This window comes from Nomascus leucogenys, chromosome 21, assembly GCF_006542625.1.
Source record: "Nomascus leucogenys isolate Asia chromosome 21, Asia_NLE_v1, whole genome shotgun sequence".
Classification (NCBI taxonomy): Eukaryota; Metazoa; Chordata; class Mammalia; order Primates; family Hylobatidae; genus Nomascus; species Nomascus leucogenys.
The window spans coordinates 66100622-66121566 of NC_044401.1; the positions used below are offsets into that span (position 1 = coordinate 66100622).

At 38.7% G+C, this 20945-nt stretch overlaps 1 protein-coding gene across 1 annotated transcript in view; it reads left to right on the forward strand.

Annotated features, from left to right (window-relative positions):
- CNTN3 (contactin 3) overlaps nt 1-20945 on the forward strand; it is a 350216-nt gene that overhangs the window by 315738 nt on the left and 13533 nt on the right. Inside the window, exons 19-20 of the mRNA XM_003264908.3 lie at nt 688-803; nt 11782-11968. Of these exons, the coding sequence (XP_003264956.1) occupies nt 688-803; nt 11782-11968 (303 nt within the window). The remainder of the gene's footprint in view (nt 1-687; nt 804-11781; nt 11969-20945) is intronic.

The window sequence follows — 20945 nt, forward strand, 5'->3', positions numbered from 1 at the left end:
CGTCTTAGCATCAAGCCACCTTGTCTGAGAAGCAGGATCATTTGACAGAGAAATGCACCTGAGGGAGGGGAAATTCCTGCTCAGAGCTGGGTCCTGAGAGGGGAGAACCACCGTGAACCCCATAGAATCTCAACAGTGCTTATTACAAAGGGGTATCTTCTTGCTATATAATAAGCCACCTGCATTTCTGTCTACTCCTTCAAAACAGCATGCCATCCACCACATTCCAGTTGTCTCTGTTGGCCTCGCTAGAGAAGGTACTCACTCAGTGTTTATTGTGTAAATGAGCGTTACTTAACCTTGACCTTTGTTTGGCAAAATGAAAACTAAGTAGCGTTTGTGGGCAGAGAAGTTCCCAAGCAGTAGGAATGAGATGAAGGGAAGGAAATAGACAAGGTGAGGAGAAGACAGGCAAAAACAGGAAGATAAGGAAGATGCCAAGAAAGAGGTGCAAGGGAGGAAAGTATAGGTTGCCACAGCTGTTTAGCAAAGAAAAGCCTTTGGCTATGATGCCATCTTTTCCTAAGAAACGGAAATGGACCAGTGTCTCTATTTTCAACATATGGTGCCAGAATATTTCATACAATTTTCAAATATGTAAAAATGCTTTTATAAAAATAAGAACGTTAATCTGTGTTTTAAACTAACTGCCAAAATTATCATATTTCAATTTCTGTTTCCGAACAGAGCCTACAGTGGCCCCATCTCAAGTCTCTGCAAATAGCCTATCTTCCTCAGAAATTGAGGTTTCATGGAACACCATTCCTTGGAAGTTGAGCAATGGACATTTACTGGGCTATGAGGTAATTTCTTTTTGGATTAAATTGTGTATGTGTGTTACCATGCTACTTTGTCTGCTTGCATTTAAAACAATGACCTCTTATTTGAAGTTTGTCTTTGGCCGAAATTTTTTTATCAACACGTTGTTTCATCTGATGTTCAATGTATACTGAATTTAACCAGTTGAATGAAAATAGCATTAGTTGGAGTAGAAAAGGAATAAAAAAGGATATGAAAGGAAATCATGTATCACTTGGGCCAAATATTTTAGATGGGTTGACTAAAAAATAAGGGCGAGATTGAACTGCAGTATTAAGTTCATAGAGTACTTTTGTCAACAGAAAGTCACTGTCCTCCAGCTCTTTGTCTTAGTTTCTTGGTGGCTTTGTTACATTCTGGGATTCTTTTATAGGCTCTAGAGAAGCCAGCTGTCTGTAAGATACTTTGAGCCTTCAAAGACCTCTCTGTTTTGTGAAATAGGATGAAACATCTGAAACAGAGGATAATGTAAGACCAAATATAATGAAGGTCTGACTAGGTCACCCAAACAGGAAATGTTTGCGTTGTCAAGAAGGATGGGACATATTCAAAGTCTTCCTAAGGGTAGTAAGGCTTAACAGGACTTTCAAGGGAAAGTAAGTAAAGGTGGAAGGAGTGGAAAACATTCTGGATTAGCCATGGCATGATGGAAAAACAGAGTAGAGGCCCACCTGCCAAAGGTTCCTGTTTGGAAAGGTGACTTCAGATAGGCACGGGAGGAACAGGTCACAGGTGGCTTTAAAGGCTAAGAAGAACCATTTGAACTGGGTCCCCTATTTAGTAGTGAGCAGTTAGAGGAAACTGGGAGCAGCAGAGCTAAGAACTGGCAAGATAAATAAAATTCAAAGAAGATTTTGCCAACAATGACATTGTGGGATTCATAGTTGTGATTTCAACCCACCCACAGCTGTCTTCTTATGAAGCTTCCCTCCAAGCTTCCCTGAGGAAGCGTGTAACTCCTGATTCAGTGGCAGGCTTACACGGGCAGGTTTGCATTACAGGGCCAGGTACCCCTCCACTTGCCAACACACCTTCAAATGAGGGCTCCAGGGTGGTGTCTTGATCAAATGTAAATTCTCTGTGGACTGTGAAGCCTAGCAAGTCAGATTCTTGTTTGAGATATTTAAATAAGAAATTATAGAGATTATAGTTAGTGAATGTAATGCAGTAGTGTGTCACATTTAGGGCTCAGTTCAGACTTCTCAAACTAAGGCCATGGACAGGCAGCACAGAGCTAATCTGCAGAGATGAGATACACTCCCATGCATACCTAAAGAATGGAGGAGACAAGGGCCCATGGAATGTGCAAGAGGGCAGAATAAGCCAGGTGTGATGGCTTGCACCTGTAATCCCAATACTTTGGGAGGCAAATGCAGGAGGACTGCTTGAGCCCAGGATTTCAAGACTAGTCTGGGCAACTTAGTGAGACCCCTATCTCAAAAAAATATACAAAAATCAGCCAGGCATGGTGACACATGCCTGTAGTCCTAGTTACTTGGGAGGCTGAGACGGGAGAATTGCTTGAGCCCAGGAGGTCAAGGCTTCAGTGAGCCATCATCCTGCCATTGCACTGTAGCCTGGATGACAGACTGAGATTCTATCTCAAAAAAAGTTAGGGGCAGCCAGAATAAAATAGCTCTTTGACAGCCATTCAGTTCTCAAATGACTTGGCTTTACTCTTTTTCATAATGTAACCTTGCCCTTCTTTTTAATAGATTCTCCTTATATTTGAACTGCCTTGAGAGAGTTTCTGTTCCTTCCAACCAAACAAGCATTGACTTGAATTAATATTAACAAGTTAAGAAAAGAAAGGATAGGGAATAGAGCAATGATGCTCAAAGTATGGACTGTGAACCCCCTACAGCAGAATTACCTGAAGATATTGTTAAAATTGAGCTCCCACAGCTCTCCCAGAACCCACTCAATCCAACCATTTGGGACTAGGTCTTGTTAGTGTATATTTTTAGTAACTATCTGTAAGGAAACATCTTCCTGCACACTTAAACATAATAAACACTGGTCTTGACACAGTGAAGCCTGATCAGAGACAGAATAGTCCAGACTTAAGGAAGAGAAAGAGAGTATGAAGAAGTAAAACACCACATAAATACAGGAGAACAACTTAATCCGCATCTTTTAAAGGAAGCCAAGAACGGCTGGATGCGAGATTCCTTTAATTCCATGACAATGGATGTAAGCAATGAAAGATGATGGGGAGCCAACAGTAGCTCCCTTGTGGTTAAAGAACTGGCAGTGGCATTGGCAATGGAGGTAAAGGTATATGGGATGGAAGGAGCACAGCTGCAAGGGAGTGTGGCTCTGAGGCCAGTCCCATAGCAAATCCCAATTCTACCACTTGCCAGCTGTGTTGGGAAAATTACATAAACTCTGTGAGCCTCATTTTCTCCACCTGTAGAATGGGAACAATAATAGGCCTAACCTCAGTAGGCTATTGGGAGGATTGGATAAGATTAGTTATGTAATGAGATTCTCATAATTTCTGGCTCTTTATTTATTTATTTACCTATCTATTTATTTTTGAGATGGAGTTTCACTCTTGTTGCCCAGGCTGGAGTGCAGTGGCATGATCTCGGCTCCCCACAACCTCCCTATCCCGGGTTCAAGCGATTCTCCTGCCTCAGCCTCTCGAGTAGCTGGGATTACAGGCATGCGCCACCATGCCCAGCTAATTTTTGTATTTTTTAGTAGAGATGGGGTTTCTCCATGTTGGTCAGTCTAGTCTCGAACTCTCGACCTCAGGTGATCTGCCTGCCTTGGCCTCCCAAAGTGCTGGGATTACAGGCGTGAGCCACTGCACCTGGCCAATTTCTGGCTCATGATAATAAGCAGTCAGTAGGTGTGAGACATCCCTCAGAAGAATTTCTGAGATATTAATGTATCTATTTCTCCCCAGTAAATATTTTGTAGCAAATAATTGACGGTAAACTCCCTTAACTCAAGGGATTATGCCAAAAGCGAACAAAAGGAGTTGTCTGCAAGACACTTCCCTTCCTAGCTTTGTTTCAAAAGTTCAGGCCATTAGGCAGATTGTTCCATGTTTCTTGGAAGGTCAGAGGAGAGAAACTGCAACTGAGGAAAACATAGAAGAGAAATTTCCAATGACATTGGCAGAAATAAATGTCTGAAGTTTACAAAGCCTCCTGGGGCCTACATCTTTCTAAGGCAGTACCCAGGTTGACGGCAAGATTGAACAACTGTGTTTTCCACACTCAGCAGTGATTTCTCACTCACCAAACATGGCCCCCAGCTGCTAGAATTAAAGGGCTCAAATCAAACACAAAAATAAGTGATCTTGGGGGCTTTGGGAAGGGAGCCACAGGAATGACTGTGGCTGAATATCCCATTAGCTGAGCAGGATATGGAATTCAATGTTTGATCAAATTTATTTAAAGAAAATAAATGAACACTGCCAGGCGTAGTGGCTCACACCTGTAATCCCAGTAGTTTGGGAGGCTGAGGTGAGCAGATCACGACGTCAGGAGATCGAGACCATCCTGGCTAACACAGTGGAACCCCGTCTCTGCAAAAATACAAAAAATTTTTAGTAGAGAGGGACACTTTTATACTGTTGGTGGGAGTGTAAACTAGTTCAACCATTGTGGAAGACAGTGTGGCAATTCCTCAAGGATCTAGAACTAGAAATACCATTTGACCCAGCAATCCCATTACTGGGTATATACCCAAAGGATTATAAATCATGCTGCTATAAAGACACATGCGCATGTATGTTTATTGCAGCACTATTCACAATAGCAAAGACTTGGAACCAACCCAAATGTCCATCAGTGATAAACTAGATTAAGAAAATGTGGCACATATACACCACGGAATACTATACAGCCATAAAAAAGGATGAGTTCATGTCCTTTGTAGGGACATGGATGAAGCTGGAAACCATCATTCTCAGCAAACATATCTCAAGGACAGAAAACCAAACACTGCATGTTCTCACTCATAGGTGGGAATTGAACAATGAGAACACTTGGACACAGGGTGGGGAACATCACACACTGAGTCCTGTCGCGAGGTGGGGGAAGGGGGGAGGAATAGCATTTGGAGATATACCTAATGTAAATGACGAGTTAATGGGTGCAGCACCCCAACATGGCACATGTATACATATGAAACAAACCTGCACATTGTGCACATGTGCCCTTGAACTTAAAGTATAAAAAAAAATTAAAAAATTAAAAATAAATAAATAAATAAAAATAAAAAAATTAGCTGGGTGTGGTGGCAGGTGCCTGTAGTCCCAGCTACCCAGGAGGCTGAGGCAGGAGAATGGCATGAACCAGGGAGGCAGAGCTTGCAGTGAGCCGAGATCGCGCCACTGCACTCCAGCCTGGGCGACAGAGCGAGACTCCATCTCAAAAAAGAAAAAAAGAAAAAAAAGAAAATAAATGAACACATATGGAACTCCTCAGATGAGAGACTGACATGCACACTCACCATGAACAATGTTGTCCTTTACAGAAATCATGACAGGATCATAATTCTTGACCTAGTCGTAACTTGTAAAATAGTTAAGAAAAATAAATGGAAGAACATACATGAATGGCTTGTGGGATTCCAAACTGAACAGAGTGCTAGCAGTAGCTGGTGGTTGTTGAACAGCTTAGGGGCAGGTAGATGTTGATTTTTTAATGTAGTCATGCACTACATAATGATATTTCAGTTTAGGACAGACGACATATACAACAGTGGTCCGCTAAGATTATAATACCACAATTTTACTTTACCTTTTCTATGTTTATGTATGTTTGAATATACAAAAATGTACCATTGTGTTACACTTGCCTACAGTATTCAGTACAGTAACATGCTGTACAGGTTTATATCCTAGGAGCACTACGCTACACCATCTAACATAGGTGTGTAGTAGGTTATACCGTGCAGGTTTGCATAATTGCACTCTACGATGTTCACACAGTGCAACAACCATCTAATGATACATTTCTCAGAATGTATCCCTGTCATTGTAACACATAACTGTATATAAATTTAGGTCAATAAGAAGTCATCCAGATAAGGATGTTTTATAAGAAAGGAGAATTACACCATTATTGGTCACACCAAGAAAGAGAGTTTCACTGAAAGACAGAAAATTTAAAAATCCTCATAGAACCGTCACAGTGTCTAAGTCCACACCGTTTTAGAATTAGACAAACCTGTGTTCAGATCTGCTAGTTTGAATACAAACTCTACAAGGAGAAGGTAACTCGGCCGTTTTCTTCATTGATCTATCCCAAGTGCCTGCAGTAGTATCTGACATACAGGAGGCATGCAAAAAATATATGTTGATTGAATAACTGCAGTTTGGGCTCTGCTACCCTGTTGCTGTATGGCCTTGAGCAAGTTGTTCGAGTTCTCCAACGCTCAGTTAAAATAGAGATAATAATAACTCACAGCATTGTTTGCATATTAAATGAGATAAAGCAGCTATTGTCAAAATGGCCGAAAGAGACTTCGGGCTTTCACTTTTCTCTGTTTTGAATATTGGGCTTTGGAATGAGATTGTACTGAAGAAAAAAAAAGCAAACCAGTGAAGTAACATATTACTATAGCACAATCCCAGTGTGGGACCCAGTGGCTACCATTTCTAATGCATGCTGATATTGCCATCAAAGTGGGGCACAGACAGATGAGAAGAGCTATGGGAAAATGGGACTTTCTTGAAATTAATTACATGTTGAAATGCATTGCCGCTTGCCTGTTTGTGTAAAGAGTAGCAAATAGAATGTCCAAATGTAGCATGAATACAGTATTGAAAGGAAACAACGATTAAACATTTCTTCCCCAAATGCTTGGTAAGTATAAAGAAAAATGAAACAAGCTGAAAGAAGTACTAATTGGGAAAATCTTACAAAATAATTTATGTAATTACACCAAGATAAAAATATGTCTTTTCTTAGTTTCAGTAATGATTTAAAAATTAACCTTGGTAGGGGGAGAAGGACTTGGCAGAGTATTTAATTATCAGTCGTGTGGCTAACTTTCTGGGTTGCAGTTTCCCCAGTTTGGCTTTAAAATTGTTAATAGCTCCTTCCTTTCTCTTATCTCAGTGAGGGTTGATCATGTGCCATGTGGCATGCTGAGCACACATCATCATTAGCATCTAGACTAATTTTCTTTCTGATTTGACCAAGCAGTAGTTGAGAAGCTCATTTCCCTGGGCTCCAATTTATTTCATCAGCTAAGCCGTTACACTCAGGCTCAGATCTTTTCTGGTGCCCTTTTGGCTAGGAACAAGAGATACAGACATGATGAAGAGAGGCAGAAGCCTTTAAGTTCATGGATCTTGGGTGCCTGAGGAATGAAAACTCCCACGTTCTAGTGCAGTATCTACAGTCCATTTCTTTAAAGTCCTCTGTTTTGAAAGAACCAAATTTGGGAGAATGATCTTGATAAATGATTAAAACAAGTCTACACTTGTGAAATGACACAGATTAGCATATTTTGGAGGAATCAATCTTTTTTTTAAGTTTGGCAGAAGAATGTAATTAATGTGCCATAATAGAATGCCAAACTTAAACTTCATTGATGCCTTCTTCCAGCCTCCTGTTCCAAACAGCTGTACGGAATGCGTTCCTAATATTTCAATTAGAATGAAAGATGATGTAGGCCAGGCGTGGTGGCTCACACTTGTAATCCCAGCGCTTTGGGAGGCCGAGGAGGGTGGATCACCTTAGGTCAGGAGTTCGAGTCCAGAGTGGCCAACATGGTGAGAGACCCTGTCTCTACTAAAAAAACAAAAATTAGCCAGGCATGGTGGCAGGCACCTATAATCCCTGCTATTCAGAAGGTTGAGGCAGGATAATTGCTTGAACCCAGGAGGTGGAGATTGCAGTGAGCCAAGATCGTGCCACTGCACTCCAGCCTGAGCAACACAGTGAGACTCTGTCTCAAAAAAAAAAAAAAAAGAAAAAAGAAAAGAAAAAAGATGTCAAATATGTGAGTACTTTTTTGAGACTCTGAAAATCTCACTGTAAAAAAAAAGACGTATGCATTAGGTCTAATTCCCTGCAATTGGGCAAAGAATTCACTCTAGCACAAGTTGAATGCACATGGGAAAATAGGATACAGACAATTGAGGCATACTGAAATAAATATGACAGGCAAAAATGCATTCAAGTGAGTATAATGCAGACTTTTGAAGAGGGTCAAAGGGTTGGTTTTACTGGAGAGAGCCATAGCAGTAGCCTTTTGTGAGTGAGGGTTGCCTAAATGGTGCTGTATTCTTTATTAGGCAAAGATATTCTGTACCAAATGGTGGCTCAGCATTGGGGAATGCAGGATAATAAATATCCCAGCCTCTCTTTGCTTCCACCCTCCCATCACCAGCATCCTATTACCTACACCCAGCTAGAAGCCACAGGGCAAAGGAGCCAGACTGACAATAGTTCATACCAGTCAGCTCTCCTAGGGACTGAGAGCAGAGTGAAGAAGAGTGGAAGACAGATCTGGAGTTGTCTTCCTAAAAGACCTTTAATGCATTTTTACCTGCTTTCTATTTATTTAAATGTGTCTGGTCTAACTGCTAAGTTAAAATATTTGTCTTTGAAAATCTGTAAGTATGAACATAGTTCTTTTTGTCTATTTAAAGAGTATTTCTGATATAATACCTATTCTTTAATGGCTGAACAATGCCATTTTAATAGATTATTTTTACAAGCTGCATTTCATTTTTAAATTTAAATTAAGTGACATCTCTGATGCAGTGGTATTAAGGACTCTTCACAATAGGAACATTCTTTTTTGGAAAAATCAAATTACTGGAACTAATAGGGATATTTTTGATTCTGATATTTCTCAACTGTGTTTCTGTTTACTTACCCATATAAAAATATATTGGTTTGTGAAATGGTTTTATGATTCTGAAGGAAAAAAAAATTGTATTGCCTTATCAAGAAATTGGAGTTTTGATGTCTCATGGATGAATACAGTATTGAGACTTGAGTACATAGCCTGGTGAATCTCTGCCATAGGAAGGAGGGAGGCATTTTTAAACTATATTCAGGTCATTCAACAATTAACAGAGACATAGATCAATGGAACAGAACAGAGCCCTCAGAAATAATGCCACACATCTACAACTATCTGATCTTTGACAAACCTGACAAAAGCAAGCAATGGGATAAGGATTCCCTATTTAATAAATGGTGCTGGGAAAACTGGCTAGCCATATGTAGAAAGCTGAAACTAGATCCCTTCCTTACACCTTATACAAAAATTAATTCAAGATGGATTAAAGACTTACATGTTAGACCTAAAACCATAAAAACCCTAGAAGAAAACCTAGGCAACACCATTCAGGACATAGGCATGGGCAAGGACTTCATGTCTAAAACACCAAAAGCAATGGCAACAAAAGCCAAAATTGACAAATGGGATCTAATTAAACTAAAGAGCTTCTGCACAGCAAAAGAAATTACCATCAGAGTGAACAGGCAACCTACAAAATGGGAGAAAATTTTCACAACCTACTCATCTGACAAAGGGCTAATATCCAGAATCTACAACAAACTCAAACAAATTTACAAGAAAAAAACAAACAACCCTATCAACAAGTGGGCAAAGGACATGAACAGACACTTCTCAAAAGAAGACATTTATGCAGCCAAAAAACACATGCAAAAATGCTCATCATCACTGGCCATCAGAGAAATGCAAATCAAAACCACAGTGAGATACCATCTCACACCAGTTAGAATGGCAATCATTAAAAAGTCAGGAAACAACAGGTGCTGGAGAGGATGTGGAGAAATAGGAACACTTTTACAGTGTTGGTGGGACTGTAAACTAGTTCAACCATTGTGGAAGTCAGTGTGGTGATTCCTCAGGGATCTAGAACTAGAAATACCATTTGACCCAGCCATCCCATTACTGGGTATATACCCAAAGGACTATAAATCATGCTGCTATAAAGACACATGCACACGTATGTTTATTGCAGCACTATTCACAATAGCAAAGAGTTGGAACCAACCCAAATGTCCAACAACGATAGACTGGATTAAGAAAATGTGGCACATATACACCATGGAATACTATGCAGCCATAAAAAATGATGAGTTCATGTCCTTTGTAGGGACATGGACGAAACTGGAAACCATCATTCTCAGTAAACTATCGCAAGGACAAAAAACCAAACACTGCATGTTCTCACTCATAGGTGGGAATTGAACAATGAGAACACATGGACACAGGAAGGGGAACATCACACTCAGGGGACTGTTGTGGGGTGGGGGAAGGGGGGAGGGAGAGCATTAGGAGATATACCTAATGCTAAATGACGACTTAATAGGTGCAGCACACCAACATGGCACATGGATACATATGTAACAAACCCTGCACACTGTGCACATGTACCTTAAAACTTAAAGTATAATAATAATAATAATAATAATAAATTCAACAGCAGTTAATGGTTGGTATGTACAGGCTTTGCTGCGAGCAGTTAAAGATATGGTGATAACCAAGACAGACAAGCCTCTGCCTCAGGTGTGTGAATCCACCTTAACATCCTTTCCCTCCTGCTGTCTGCTGGGTGAGGAAATGCAGTTAATTCCTGTCCCAGGTGCACATCCTCACTGGCAAACCAAGGCATAGTCACCCACGACTGCTCAAGAAGATAGCCTGTATCTCTCAGGTGTCCAGCAATGAAAAATGATTGCGAACCACAATTCAGTCTTAACAACCGTCTCCCCTGGAGTGGGTTTGCCTTTTATTTTTCCTGCTCTAAACTCAGAGTGAATTTGCAGTAGGAAAATTGCTGTGTTTCTTCAGTTCTGGAAAATTATCAGCCTTTTTCCCTTTGAATATTGGTTTTTCCTCAGTCTCTCCTTCTGGAACTCCAGTTAGAACTTTTCATTCTACCTTCAGTGTCTCTTAACTTTGCTTTTGTAATGTTTATTTCTTTATACGGGCTCTGTTCTGGGTTGATTTAATTCCCTTTTCCACCATAAGTCTTCAGCTTAATTCTATCACTGATTTTATTTTTTTAATAATTGTAATTTTTTAGGTCTAAGAGCCCTGCGTGTTATTTTTTCAAATCTGATATTTTTTTAAATCTTCTGTCATTGCATAGTAGATTCAGTTTCTTCTTTAGTAAATCTAGACATTTTAAACAGAGTTATTTTAAAATTTGTTTCAGATCAGCGTATTCCATCTTGTCTTCCACTGGTTGGGTCTGCTGACATTTTCTTGCTAGCAGGGTTCCTCGTATGCTTTGTAATATTTGTCTCTCTGCTTATCTTTCGTAGATGCTACCTTCATCTTCTGTCAACCTTACATTCACTCTTTTCTGAACAATTACACTTCCAAATTTTGTTCCTTCAGCCTAGACACTTTTTCTTCTCCATCCCTGTACTGTAGTTGTGCCTGTCGAATCCAGATTAGCATAGAGATAGTCTGTTCTTTCAGTTGTAGTACTTTGACTATTTAAATCCAAAACACAACTAAGAAGGAAAACGAGGTTATCTTTTGTATTTCTTTCTTTTTTCCACATTTTTAAAAAATGATCTGGCTTATGTAAACATTTTTGAGCAAAATTTTATAGAACACAGTAATACTTACAGAAAATTGGCAATATTAATAACACTTTGTTCCTATTTTTAATTTTTTACGTATATATATATATATATCTCCCCTTCATTCACCCACTTATAATCTCATAGTCTGGCTTGCTCAGCACTTTCTGTTTGAATTTATCTGGTTCATATATTTATTTGTTCATTATTTTTCTCCTCCTAGAGTCCCTTTTCTCTGTCTTCACTGCTGTGACACACAGCCTAACGCAGCACCTAGCACATAGTAGGTCTTCAGTAAATATTTGTTGAACAAATCAGGAAATAAATCAGTGCCCATTTTAATGAAAATCACTTAATGGAAAGGGCAGAATTTTTTTAAGCCTTCACATGTTTGGTGTCTTCCGCCCACCAGGTGCGGTACTGGAATGGTGGTGGAAAGGAGGAATCATCCAGTAAGGTGAAAGTGGCAGGAAATGAGACATCAGCCAGACTACAGGGCCTGAAGAGCAACCTGGCCTATTACACGGCTGTCCGGGCTTACAACAGCGCCGGCTCCGGGCCGTTTAGCGCCACAGTTAATGTAACCACCAAGAAAACGCGTAAGTATATTCTGATTTCTTTGAATGGTAGGGAAAATAGTTTGCATTAAAAATGATAGCCTTTTCTGTTATTTGAAATGGACAACCCAAGTCATTAGTCTCACTAGATTATATAAACCTAACTCCAAAACCTTAAAACTCAGAGCCACACATACCTTTATCTTCATGATATCCCTAAATCTTTAGGTAGAGTGTGAAAATGAATGTGCACCTTCTGAAAAAATCTTAGTGTGGGGTGTTAGGTTAAATCTATCCCCTTTTCTTTTAAAATAAGATATGCTTAGTTGGGTTTATTTTCATATATTTTTAGTTTCCCAAAGCTTAAGGATTTCTGATAAGCATGAATAAGTTAAAATTAATGCCGAAGAATCAGGAGTGATTTTTCCTTCTTTATCTTTCTTTTCTACATAATTCAAAAAATGACAATGTACATTAAATGGTTATCAGCAAAAGATGATGGTCCTGTGAATGTGTTGATACTTTAAAAAATCTAACCAGAGTTGTCAGTGTTGCTTTCAGAGCTGAGTTTTTGGTAGCTGTGTATTCACAGGTAAATTTGCCAGCTGCAATCATGAGTTACAATGATATTAGTCTACAATAAAGTCAGTGATTTACAATTTGGGAATGTTCCACACATATTTCAGTTAATCTAATAGCATAGTATACATTTCATCATTGTGTTTTATTGTTTTATTGGTACTTACTCACAATGCAAATGTTTAAGTTACTATTGTCATTGCCCTCATCATAGCTAATAGTGATTGAAAACATTATGTATCCCAAGTAATTTATGCTCATTCCCACATTTAATCCTCATAACTACTCCCAAGAGGTAGGTGCCATTATTTTCTCTATTTTAAAGGTGATAGAAGTATGGCTTGAAGGGATTAGGTAACTTACGCACAGTGATACCATACTTTTACTTGCAGAAAATTGTTTTCTTAATTTATTTTTCAAATTTCTTAATTGAATAAAAATGTTTGCTTAACTAACTTTATGTAAGAATGAGACAATTTTTGTGCTAGGTTGCTAATTTTGTTGATGCATTTCTGTTTCCATATCATTTCCAATTTTTTGAAAACGTGCTTTTTTGTCTAAAATTGCAAAGAACTCCAATAATATAAAATTGAATATGATTGGCTAGCATTTTTTATGGTTAACTGAAAGTAACATAAGACATAATTCTACTACTTTAGATGTTAATTAGCAAGTGTAAATTTGATTAGAGAAGTTTGTGTGTTTATCTTTGTATTAGCTATGGAAAAAAGAGTGTGGCTAACAATTAGCTAGTACAGTGAGCATTGCAGAGCACAAATTTAGCAACAAACCATTTGAATTTCTATAGCAAGACCCATTTGTAAGCAACAGACTAATGTAACAATTTAACATGATCCTTATCTAATTATTATAGGAAGTCTAATCTACCTGTTTTTCATACCACTTGGTTCCTGTTAGACCAAAGAGCACATGGGTTTAGAAATACAGAAACAAAAAAATTCTGTATTTACAACCCTTTACTAAACATGTTTGGTTTTCTCAACAATTCTTACTGAATTAATATGGTCTAAATATACATCATTATTTATATATTCCAAACACAGCATCAATCAAAGATTCTGATTGCAAAAATATATGCAAACAAGTTTGTCTGGCTCTTTTCTCTGACTTAATAATTGATGTGATTACTTGCTAGAAAATTATGATTGTAAAAGACAGTGTAACATCATGGTGGTATCAGTGAAGAACTTAGTGGATTAGTAAGATAGAAGGAAGAGACTGATTAGAAATCAATAGAAATGTCATGATAATGTACAATGAATGAATGAAAATTTTAAAAAGAAGCAAAATCCCTTTATAATTTAGAGATAGCGTATAAATGCCCAATCCAAAGTAGAAATTTGCACAAAACAGTGATGCCGATAATTATGGTTGACACTTACTGAGCAATTTCCAGTCATGGTTCTAAGTCATTTTCATGTATTGAGTCTTAATTCCCACAGCAATATCATGACTTGAAGGTATTAGTATGCTTACTTTAGAGAGGAGGAAGCTGAGGCATATGGAGGTTATATAACTGTACTGAGATTGCAGAGTAAGTAACAGGATGGGCATCCACATCCATAGTCTTAACCACTATGGTATCCTCTCTTTCAACCATATTGCTAGAATTTCTTCACTCATTTAATACCTTTATTTATTGTGATTTTGCTCTGTGCTTAGGAACTGGGTAAGATGATCACAGGTGGTCATGGCTTCTCTGCTCATGGAGCTTTAGTTTGATGGGAAATCCAGCAACTGAATGGAATCTCTCAAAAACAATGTTCTGCTATTATTCAGCTGAATAGTAGGAGTTCATCCAGAGTCTTTAGGTTGATCTGTAGATGTTATTAAGGACAATGTCCTACGTTGGGTGGGAAATTCATATAGATCATTAAAATCCCCAGTCATCCTAAAATGGCATATACAGAACATATGTTAATTTTTAAATTTTATGTTAATAATTTTTAAATATGTACCAAAATTTCAAGTAAAACAGAATCTCTTAGAGCCATTAATAGTATTGTTACTGGTAGCTCTAAATAGTCTTCCTAAGCTTTGACATGGTTTAACTGCAAATCCTATTTAAAATTTTGGTAAGGCTCTTGTGATTATCACTATGAAGAGAATTACTCGTCTGCCTTGGCATAAAGAGCAGAAAGAACATTTTTTATTAACCTGCTTGCTATCACTCTTCCCCTATGGATTCTAAATTTTACAGGGAAAGAGTCCTTCTGTGTCTTATTTACCCAGCCACAGTGCCCAGCACAAACCCAGCACATAGGAGCAGCATATTAAATGTTGAATGGATGAATGAAACCTAAAGAAGCAAGCCAAACCTCAAGTGCTATTATTAATCAAATGTACTTCCTCTTGACTGCACATTGCAAATTCAAAACATGCTACAGTTCTTTACCATCTCACTTAAAATGTGCAAGTTTCATGTACTCATCATTATGGAATTTTGTATGCAAGGCTTTAAATCAGTACAGATTTTAGATGATATTTCTGATTAATGTAAAGTAACACAAGGATTCTCAAGTACTGTAGCTTCCATTAAACACTTAATTTTTGATATCCAAATACTTGTGTTTTTTAAAAGCATTTTTAAATTAAACACTAATTAGCCTCTTTAAGTAATCTAAGATGGGTTGCTGTCATTTGCCACCGAAAGAGAGCAAACTCTCAACAACATCTTTCATCTCAAGGGACTGATGAAGAAAATTTGCAGATGGCTTAAAAATGATAAGTTGCATTAGTTTCTAAAAAGAAACATTGAGAATTTTATGTTGAGTTTGCAAGAGATAATCTGTAGGATAAATATTCTGCTTTGTATAATCAAAAATTCAAGTGGTAATTCTGACATTCAGTATGAATGGATCCAAACACTCAAAACAACATTCGCCAGAATCATGTAATGAGATCTCAAATTTAATAAAACTGAATTCTTGGTTCTCCCTCCAACCCATTTAAATCCTCTCTCTTCTGCGATGGTCCCCATTTCCATAAATTCCACTCCAATGTTTCAGTTACTCAAGCCAAAAATCTCAGAGTCACCTTGGAGTCATTTTCTCTCATACCCTACACTAGATCCAGAATCTTACTTCTAGATTTATCAAGAATTTACCACTTCTGGCCAGGCACGAGGACTCACGCCTATAATCCCAACACTTTCGGAAGCCAAGGTGGGATGATTGCTTGAGCCCAGGAATTCCAGACCAGCCTGGGCAGCATAGTGACACTGTCTCACTATGCTGAGACAGAGAAAAATATGAGAATTAACCAGGTGTGGTGGTGTGTGCCTGTACTCCCAGCTACTCAGGAGGCTGAGGTGGAAGGACTGCTTGAGCCTAAGAGATCGATCAGAGCTGCAGTGAACCATAATTGTGCCACTGTACTTCAGCGTGGGCAACAGAGTAAAACCCTGTCTCAAAAAATAATAATAAAAAGAAAAAATAAAATATACCACATTTTACACTGTTGCCACAGCAAGGCAAGCTGCCTCCAACTCTCTCCTGTAGATCAGGGCAATGGCCTCTCACTGTTCATTCTGTTTCTGCCTTTGCCTTGACATCCTGATAATGTCACTTCCCTGTTCAGAACCTTTTTGTCACTTCCCATCCCACTCCAGGTAAATGCTAAATCCTTAAAATGCCCAATGAGGCCTTATACAGTCCACTCCCCAATCTCTGCTCTGACTTATTTCCTATTCTTTTCCACCTTGCTCATTCCACTTTACTTCAGGACCTCTGCATGTACTGTTTCCTGTATGTCGAAAGCTCTTCCTCCAGATACCCACATAATGCACTCCCCCATCTCTTCCACGTCATAACTCAGATAACACCTGGTTGCCACCTGACTGCAGCTCCACCTTTCCTGATGCCCTCGTCTCTTTTCCTGCTTTATCCTTGTGCATAGCCTCAGAGCCACCACACGTACTGTATCTCATGGCTACTCACTTCATCATTGTATCCCCAGGACATCGTTGTGTCCTTCCTTAGCCGGAGTGTCAGCCCCTTCAGGGCAGAGCTATGGCCTGGTTTGATCATTGCTATGTTCCCAGAGCTCTACTCCAGTGTTTAAGTAATCATAGTCAGTGCCCAATAAGTATTTGTTGAACAATGACTCTCTCCATCACTGTCTCTGCTCCACGGCAGCATCACTCTAACCAAGTTCTGTCTTCGTGGTAGAAAGATTGCCACCAGCACCTCAAGAGGACTGTTGTCTCTCGGCCAATCACACTGGGAAAAGTGGGCAGCTTCTTTCTGATTATTCTACCCAGAGCTAAGTCGGCTTCTCATTGATTCATCTTGGGCGAACAACCAACTGTTGTTTCCAGTTGTGAGAAAAACTGGACCAGCCTGGCCTGAAACACACACCCAGACTCCCCTGGAACAAGGGGATTCTATATTTTTATGCCTTTGCTAATTATTATATGTGTGAGTATACTTGGGGGAAAAGAAGAATGCCAAATGATACAATCACTTTTGCATTTGAGTCTTTGCTTTTCCAAATGAAATGCTCATCCATGTAAGTGGAGCCAAAATCAGTTACCTGAATGTAAGGAAATCAAGTAGGTATGCCGTTTTTTTTAATTCAGCTTTCTTTATTTGTTTTTTAATTTTTGTGGGTACATTGTAGGTGTATATATTTATGGAGTACATGAGATCTTTTGATACAGATATGCAATGTGAAATAAGCACATCAGGAAGAATGAAGTATCCATCCCCTCAAACATTTAGCCATTGAATTGCAAACAATATAATTACACTCTTTAAGTTATATAAAAATGTACAGTTATTATTGACTATAGTCGCCCTGTTATGCTATCAAATAGTAGGTCTTAGTCATTCTATTTTTTGTCCCCATTAATCTCCACGTATCCCCCTCACCCCAAATCCCTCGCTACCCTTCCCAGCTCCTGGTAATCATCCTTCTACTCTCTCTGTCCATGAGTTCAATTGTTGTGACTTTTATTTTATTATTATTTTTCCATAGATTAGTGGGATACAGGTGGTTTTTGGTCATATGAGTAAGTTTTTTAGTGGTGATTTGTGAGATTGTGGTGCACCCATCCCCTAAGCGGTATACACTGCACCCAATTTGTAGTCTTCTGTCCCTTATCCCCCTCCCAACCTTCCCCCCGAGTCCCGAAAGTCCATTGTATCATTCTTACGCCTTTGCGTCCTCATAGCTAGCTCCCACATATCAATGAGAACATACGATGTTTGGTTTTCCATTCCTGAGTTACTTCATTTAGAATAATAGTCTACTTTCTCATCCAGGTCACTGTGAATGCCATTAATTCATTCCTTTTTATAGCTGAGTAATATTCCATCATATATATATGTATATATGTGTGTGTGTGTGTGTGTGTGTGTGTGTGTGTGTGGAATATATATATCTCACAGTTTCTCCACTCATTGATTGATGGACATTTGGATGGATTCCACATTTTTGCAATTGTGAATTGTGCTACTGTAAACATGCATGTGCAAGTATTTCTTTCATATAATGACTTTTTTTGCTCTAGGTAGATACCTAGTAGTGGGATTGCTGGATCAAATAGTGGTGCTACTTTTGTTCATTAAGGAATCTCCACACTGTTTTCCACAGTGGTTGTACTAGTTTGCATTTCCACCAGCAGTGTAGAAGTGTTCCCTGATCACCACATCCACACCAACGTGTACTGTTTTTTGATTTTTTACTGATGGTCATTCTTGTAGGAGTAAGGTGATACGGCATTGTGGTTTTGATTTGCATTCCTTGATCATTAGTGGTGTTGAGCATTTTTTCATATGTTTGTTGGCGATTTGTATATTTTCTTTTTTTGGGTTTTTTTTTTTTTGAGATGGAGTCTCGCTCTGTCACCCAGGCTGGAGTGCAGTGGCGCAATCTCGGCTCACTGCACGCTCTGCCTCCCGGGTTCACGCCATTCTCCTGCCTCAGCCTCCCGAGTAGCTGGGACTACAGGCGCCCGCCACCACGCCCGGCTAGTTTTTTGTATTTTTAGTAGAGACGGAGTTTCACCACGGTCTCGACCTCCTGACCTTGTGATCCGCCCGCCTCGGCCTCCCAAAGTGCTGGGATTACAGGCGTGAGCCACCGCACCCGGCTGCCATTTGTATATTTTCTTTAGAGAATTGTGTGTTCATGTCCTTCACTCACTTTTGTATGGGATTTTTTGTTTTTTTTTTCCTGCTGATTTGAGTTTGTTGTACATTCTGGATATTAGTCCTTTGTCAGATGACTAGATTGTGAAGATTTTCTCCTACTCTTTAGGTTGTCTGTTTACTCTGCTGAGTGTTGCTTTTGCCGTACAAAAGCTCTTTAGTTTAATTAAGTTCCAGCTATTTATCTTTGTTTTTATTGCATTTGCTTTTGGGTTCTTGGTCATGAAATTCTTGCCTAAGCTAATGTTTAGAAGCATTTTCCCAATGTTATCTTCTAGCAGCAGTGTTTTGTAGTTTTCCTTGTAGAGGTCTTTTGTCTCCTGGTTAGGTATATTCATAAGTGGTTTTTTTTTTTTTTTGGCAGCTATTGTAAAAGGGGTTGAGTTTTTGAATTGATTCTCTGCTTGGTCACTGCTGGTGTGTAGAAGAGCTACTGATTTGTGTACCTTAATCTTGTATCTGGAAACTTTGCTGAATTATTTTATCAGTTCTAGGAGTTTTCTGGATGATTCTTTAGGGTCTTTGAGGTAAACCATCATATCATCAGCAAACAGTGACAGTTTGACTTCCTCTTTACTGATTTGGATGCCCTTTATTTCTTTTTCTTGCCTGATTGCTCTGGCTAGGACTTCCAGTACTAAGTTGAAGAGGAGTGGTGAGAGTAGGCATCCTTGTCTTTTTCCAGTTCTCAGAGGGAATACTTTCAACTTTTCCCGATTCAATATAATTTGGCTGTGGGTTTGTCATAGATGGCTTTTATTACATTGGGGTATGTCCCTTGTATGCTGATTTTGCTGAGAGTTTTAATCATAAAGGGATGCTGGATTTTGTTCAATGCTTTTTCTGTATCTACTGAGATGATCATGTGATTTTTTTAAAATTCTGTTTATGTGGTATATCACATTTATTGACGTGTGTATTTTAAAACATCCCTGCATCCCTGATGTGAAACCTACTTGATCATGGTGGGTTATCTTTTTGTTATGTTGTTGGATTCAGTTAGCTAGTGTTTTGTTGAGGATTTTAGCATCTATGTTCATCAGGGATATCAGTCTGTAGTTTTCTTGTCTGGTTATGTCTTTTCCTGGTGTTAGTATTAGGGTGATGCTGGCTTCATAGAATGAATTAGGGAGGGTTCACTCTTTATCTTGCTGAATAGTGTAAACAGGATTGGTTCCAATGAATGTCTGGTAGAATTCTGCTGTGAATCCTTCTGCTCCTGAACTTTTTTACTTGGTAATTTTTTAATTACCATTTCAGTCTCGCTGCTGGTTATTGGTCTGTTCAGGGTATCTAATTCTTCCTAATTTAAGCTAGGAGGGTTGTATCTTTCCAGGAATTTACCCATCCCTTCTAGGTTTTCTAGTTTATTTGAGTAAAGGTATTCCAAGTTGCCTTGAATGATCTTTTGTATTTGTGTGGTGTCACTTGTAATATCTCCCGTATCATTTCTTAATGAAGTTATTTGGATTTTCTCTCCTCTTTTCTTTGTTAATCTTGCCAATGGTCTATCAATTTTATCTTTTTGAAGACCCAGATTTTTTTTCATTAATCTTTTGTGTTTTTCTATTGTTTAAATTTCATTTAATTCTGCTCTGATTTTGGTTATTTCCTTTCTTCTGCTGAGTTTGGGTTTGGTTTCTTCTTGTTTCTCTAGTTCCTTGAGGTGTGACCTTAGATTGTCAGTTTGTGCTCTTTAAGTCTTTTTTATGTAGGTTTTTAGAGCCATGAACTTTTCTGTTAGCATTGCCTTTGCCGTATCCCAGAGGTTTTGATAGGTTGTGTCAGTACTGTTGTTCAGTTCGAATAATTTTTTAATTTCCATCTTGATTTCGTTTTTGACCCAATGATCACTCAGGAGCAGGTTACTTTTCATGTATTTGCATGGTTTTAAAGGTTCCTTTTGGAGTTGATTTCCAGTTTTATTCCACTGTGGTCTGAGAGAGTGCTTGATATAATTTCAATTTTTTAATTTATTGAAGCTCATTTCATAGCCTATCATTTGGTCTCTCTTGGAGAAAGTTCCCTTCACTGTTGAATAGTATGTGTATTCTGTGGTTGTTGGATGGAATGTTTTGTATATATCTGTTAAGTCCATTTGTTCCAAAGTATAGTTTAAAACCATTGTTTCTTTGTTAACTTTGTGTCTTAATGACTGTCTAGTGCTGTCCTGGAGTATTGAAGTCCCGCACTATTATTGTGTGGCTGTCTATCTCATTTCTTAGGTCTATTAATAATTGTTTTATAAATTTGGGAGCTGCAGTGTT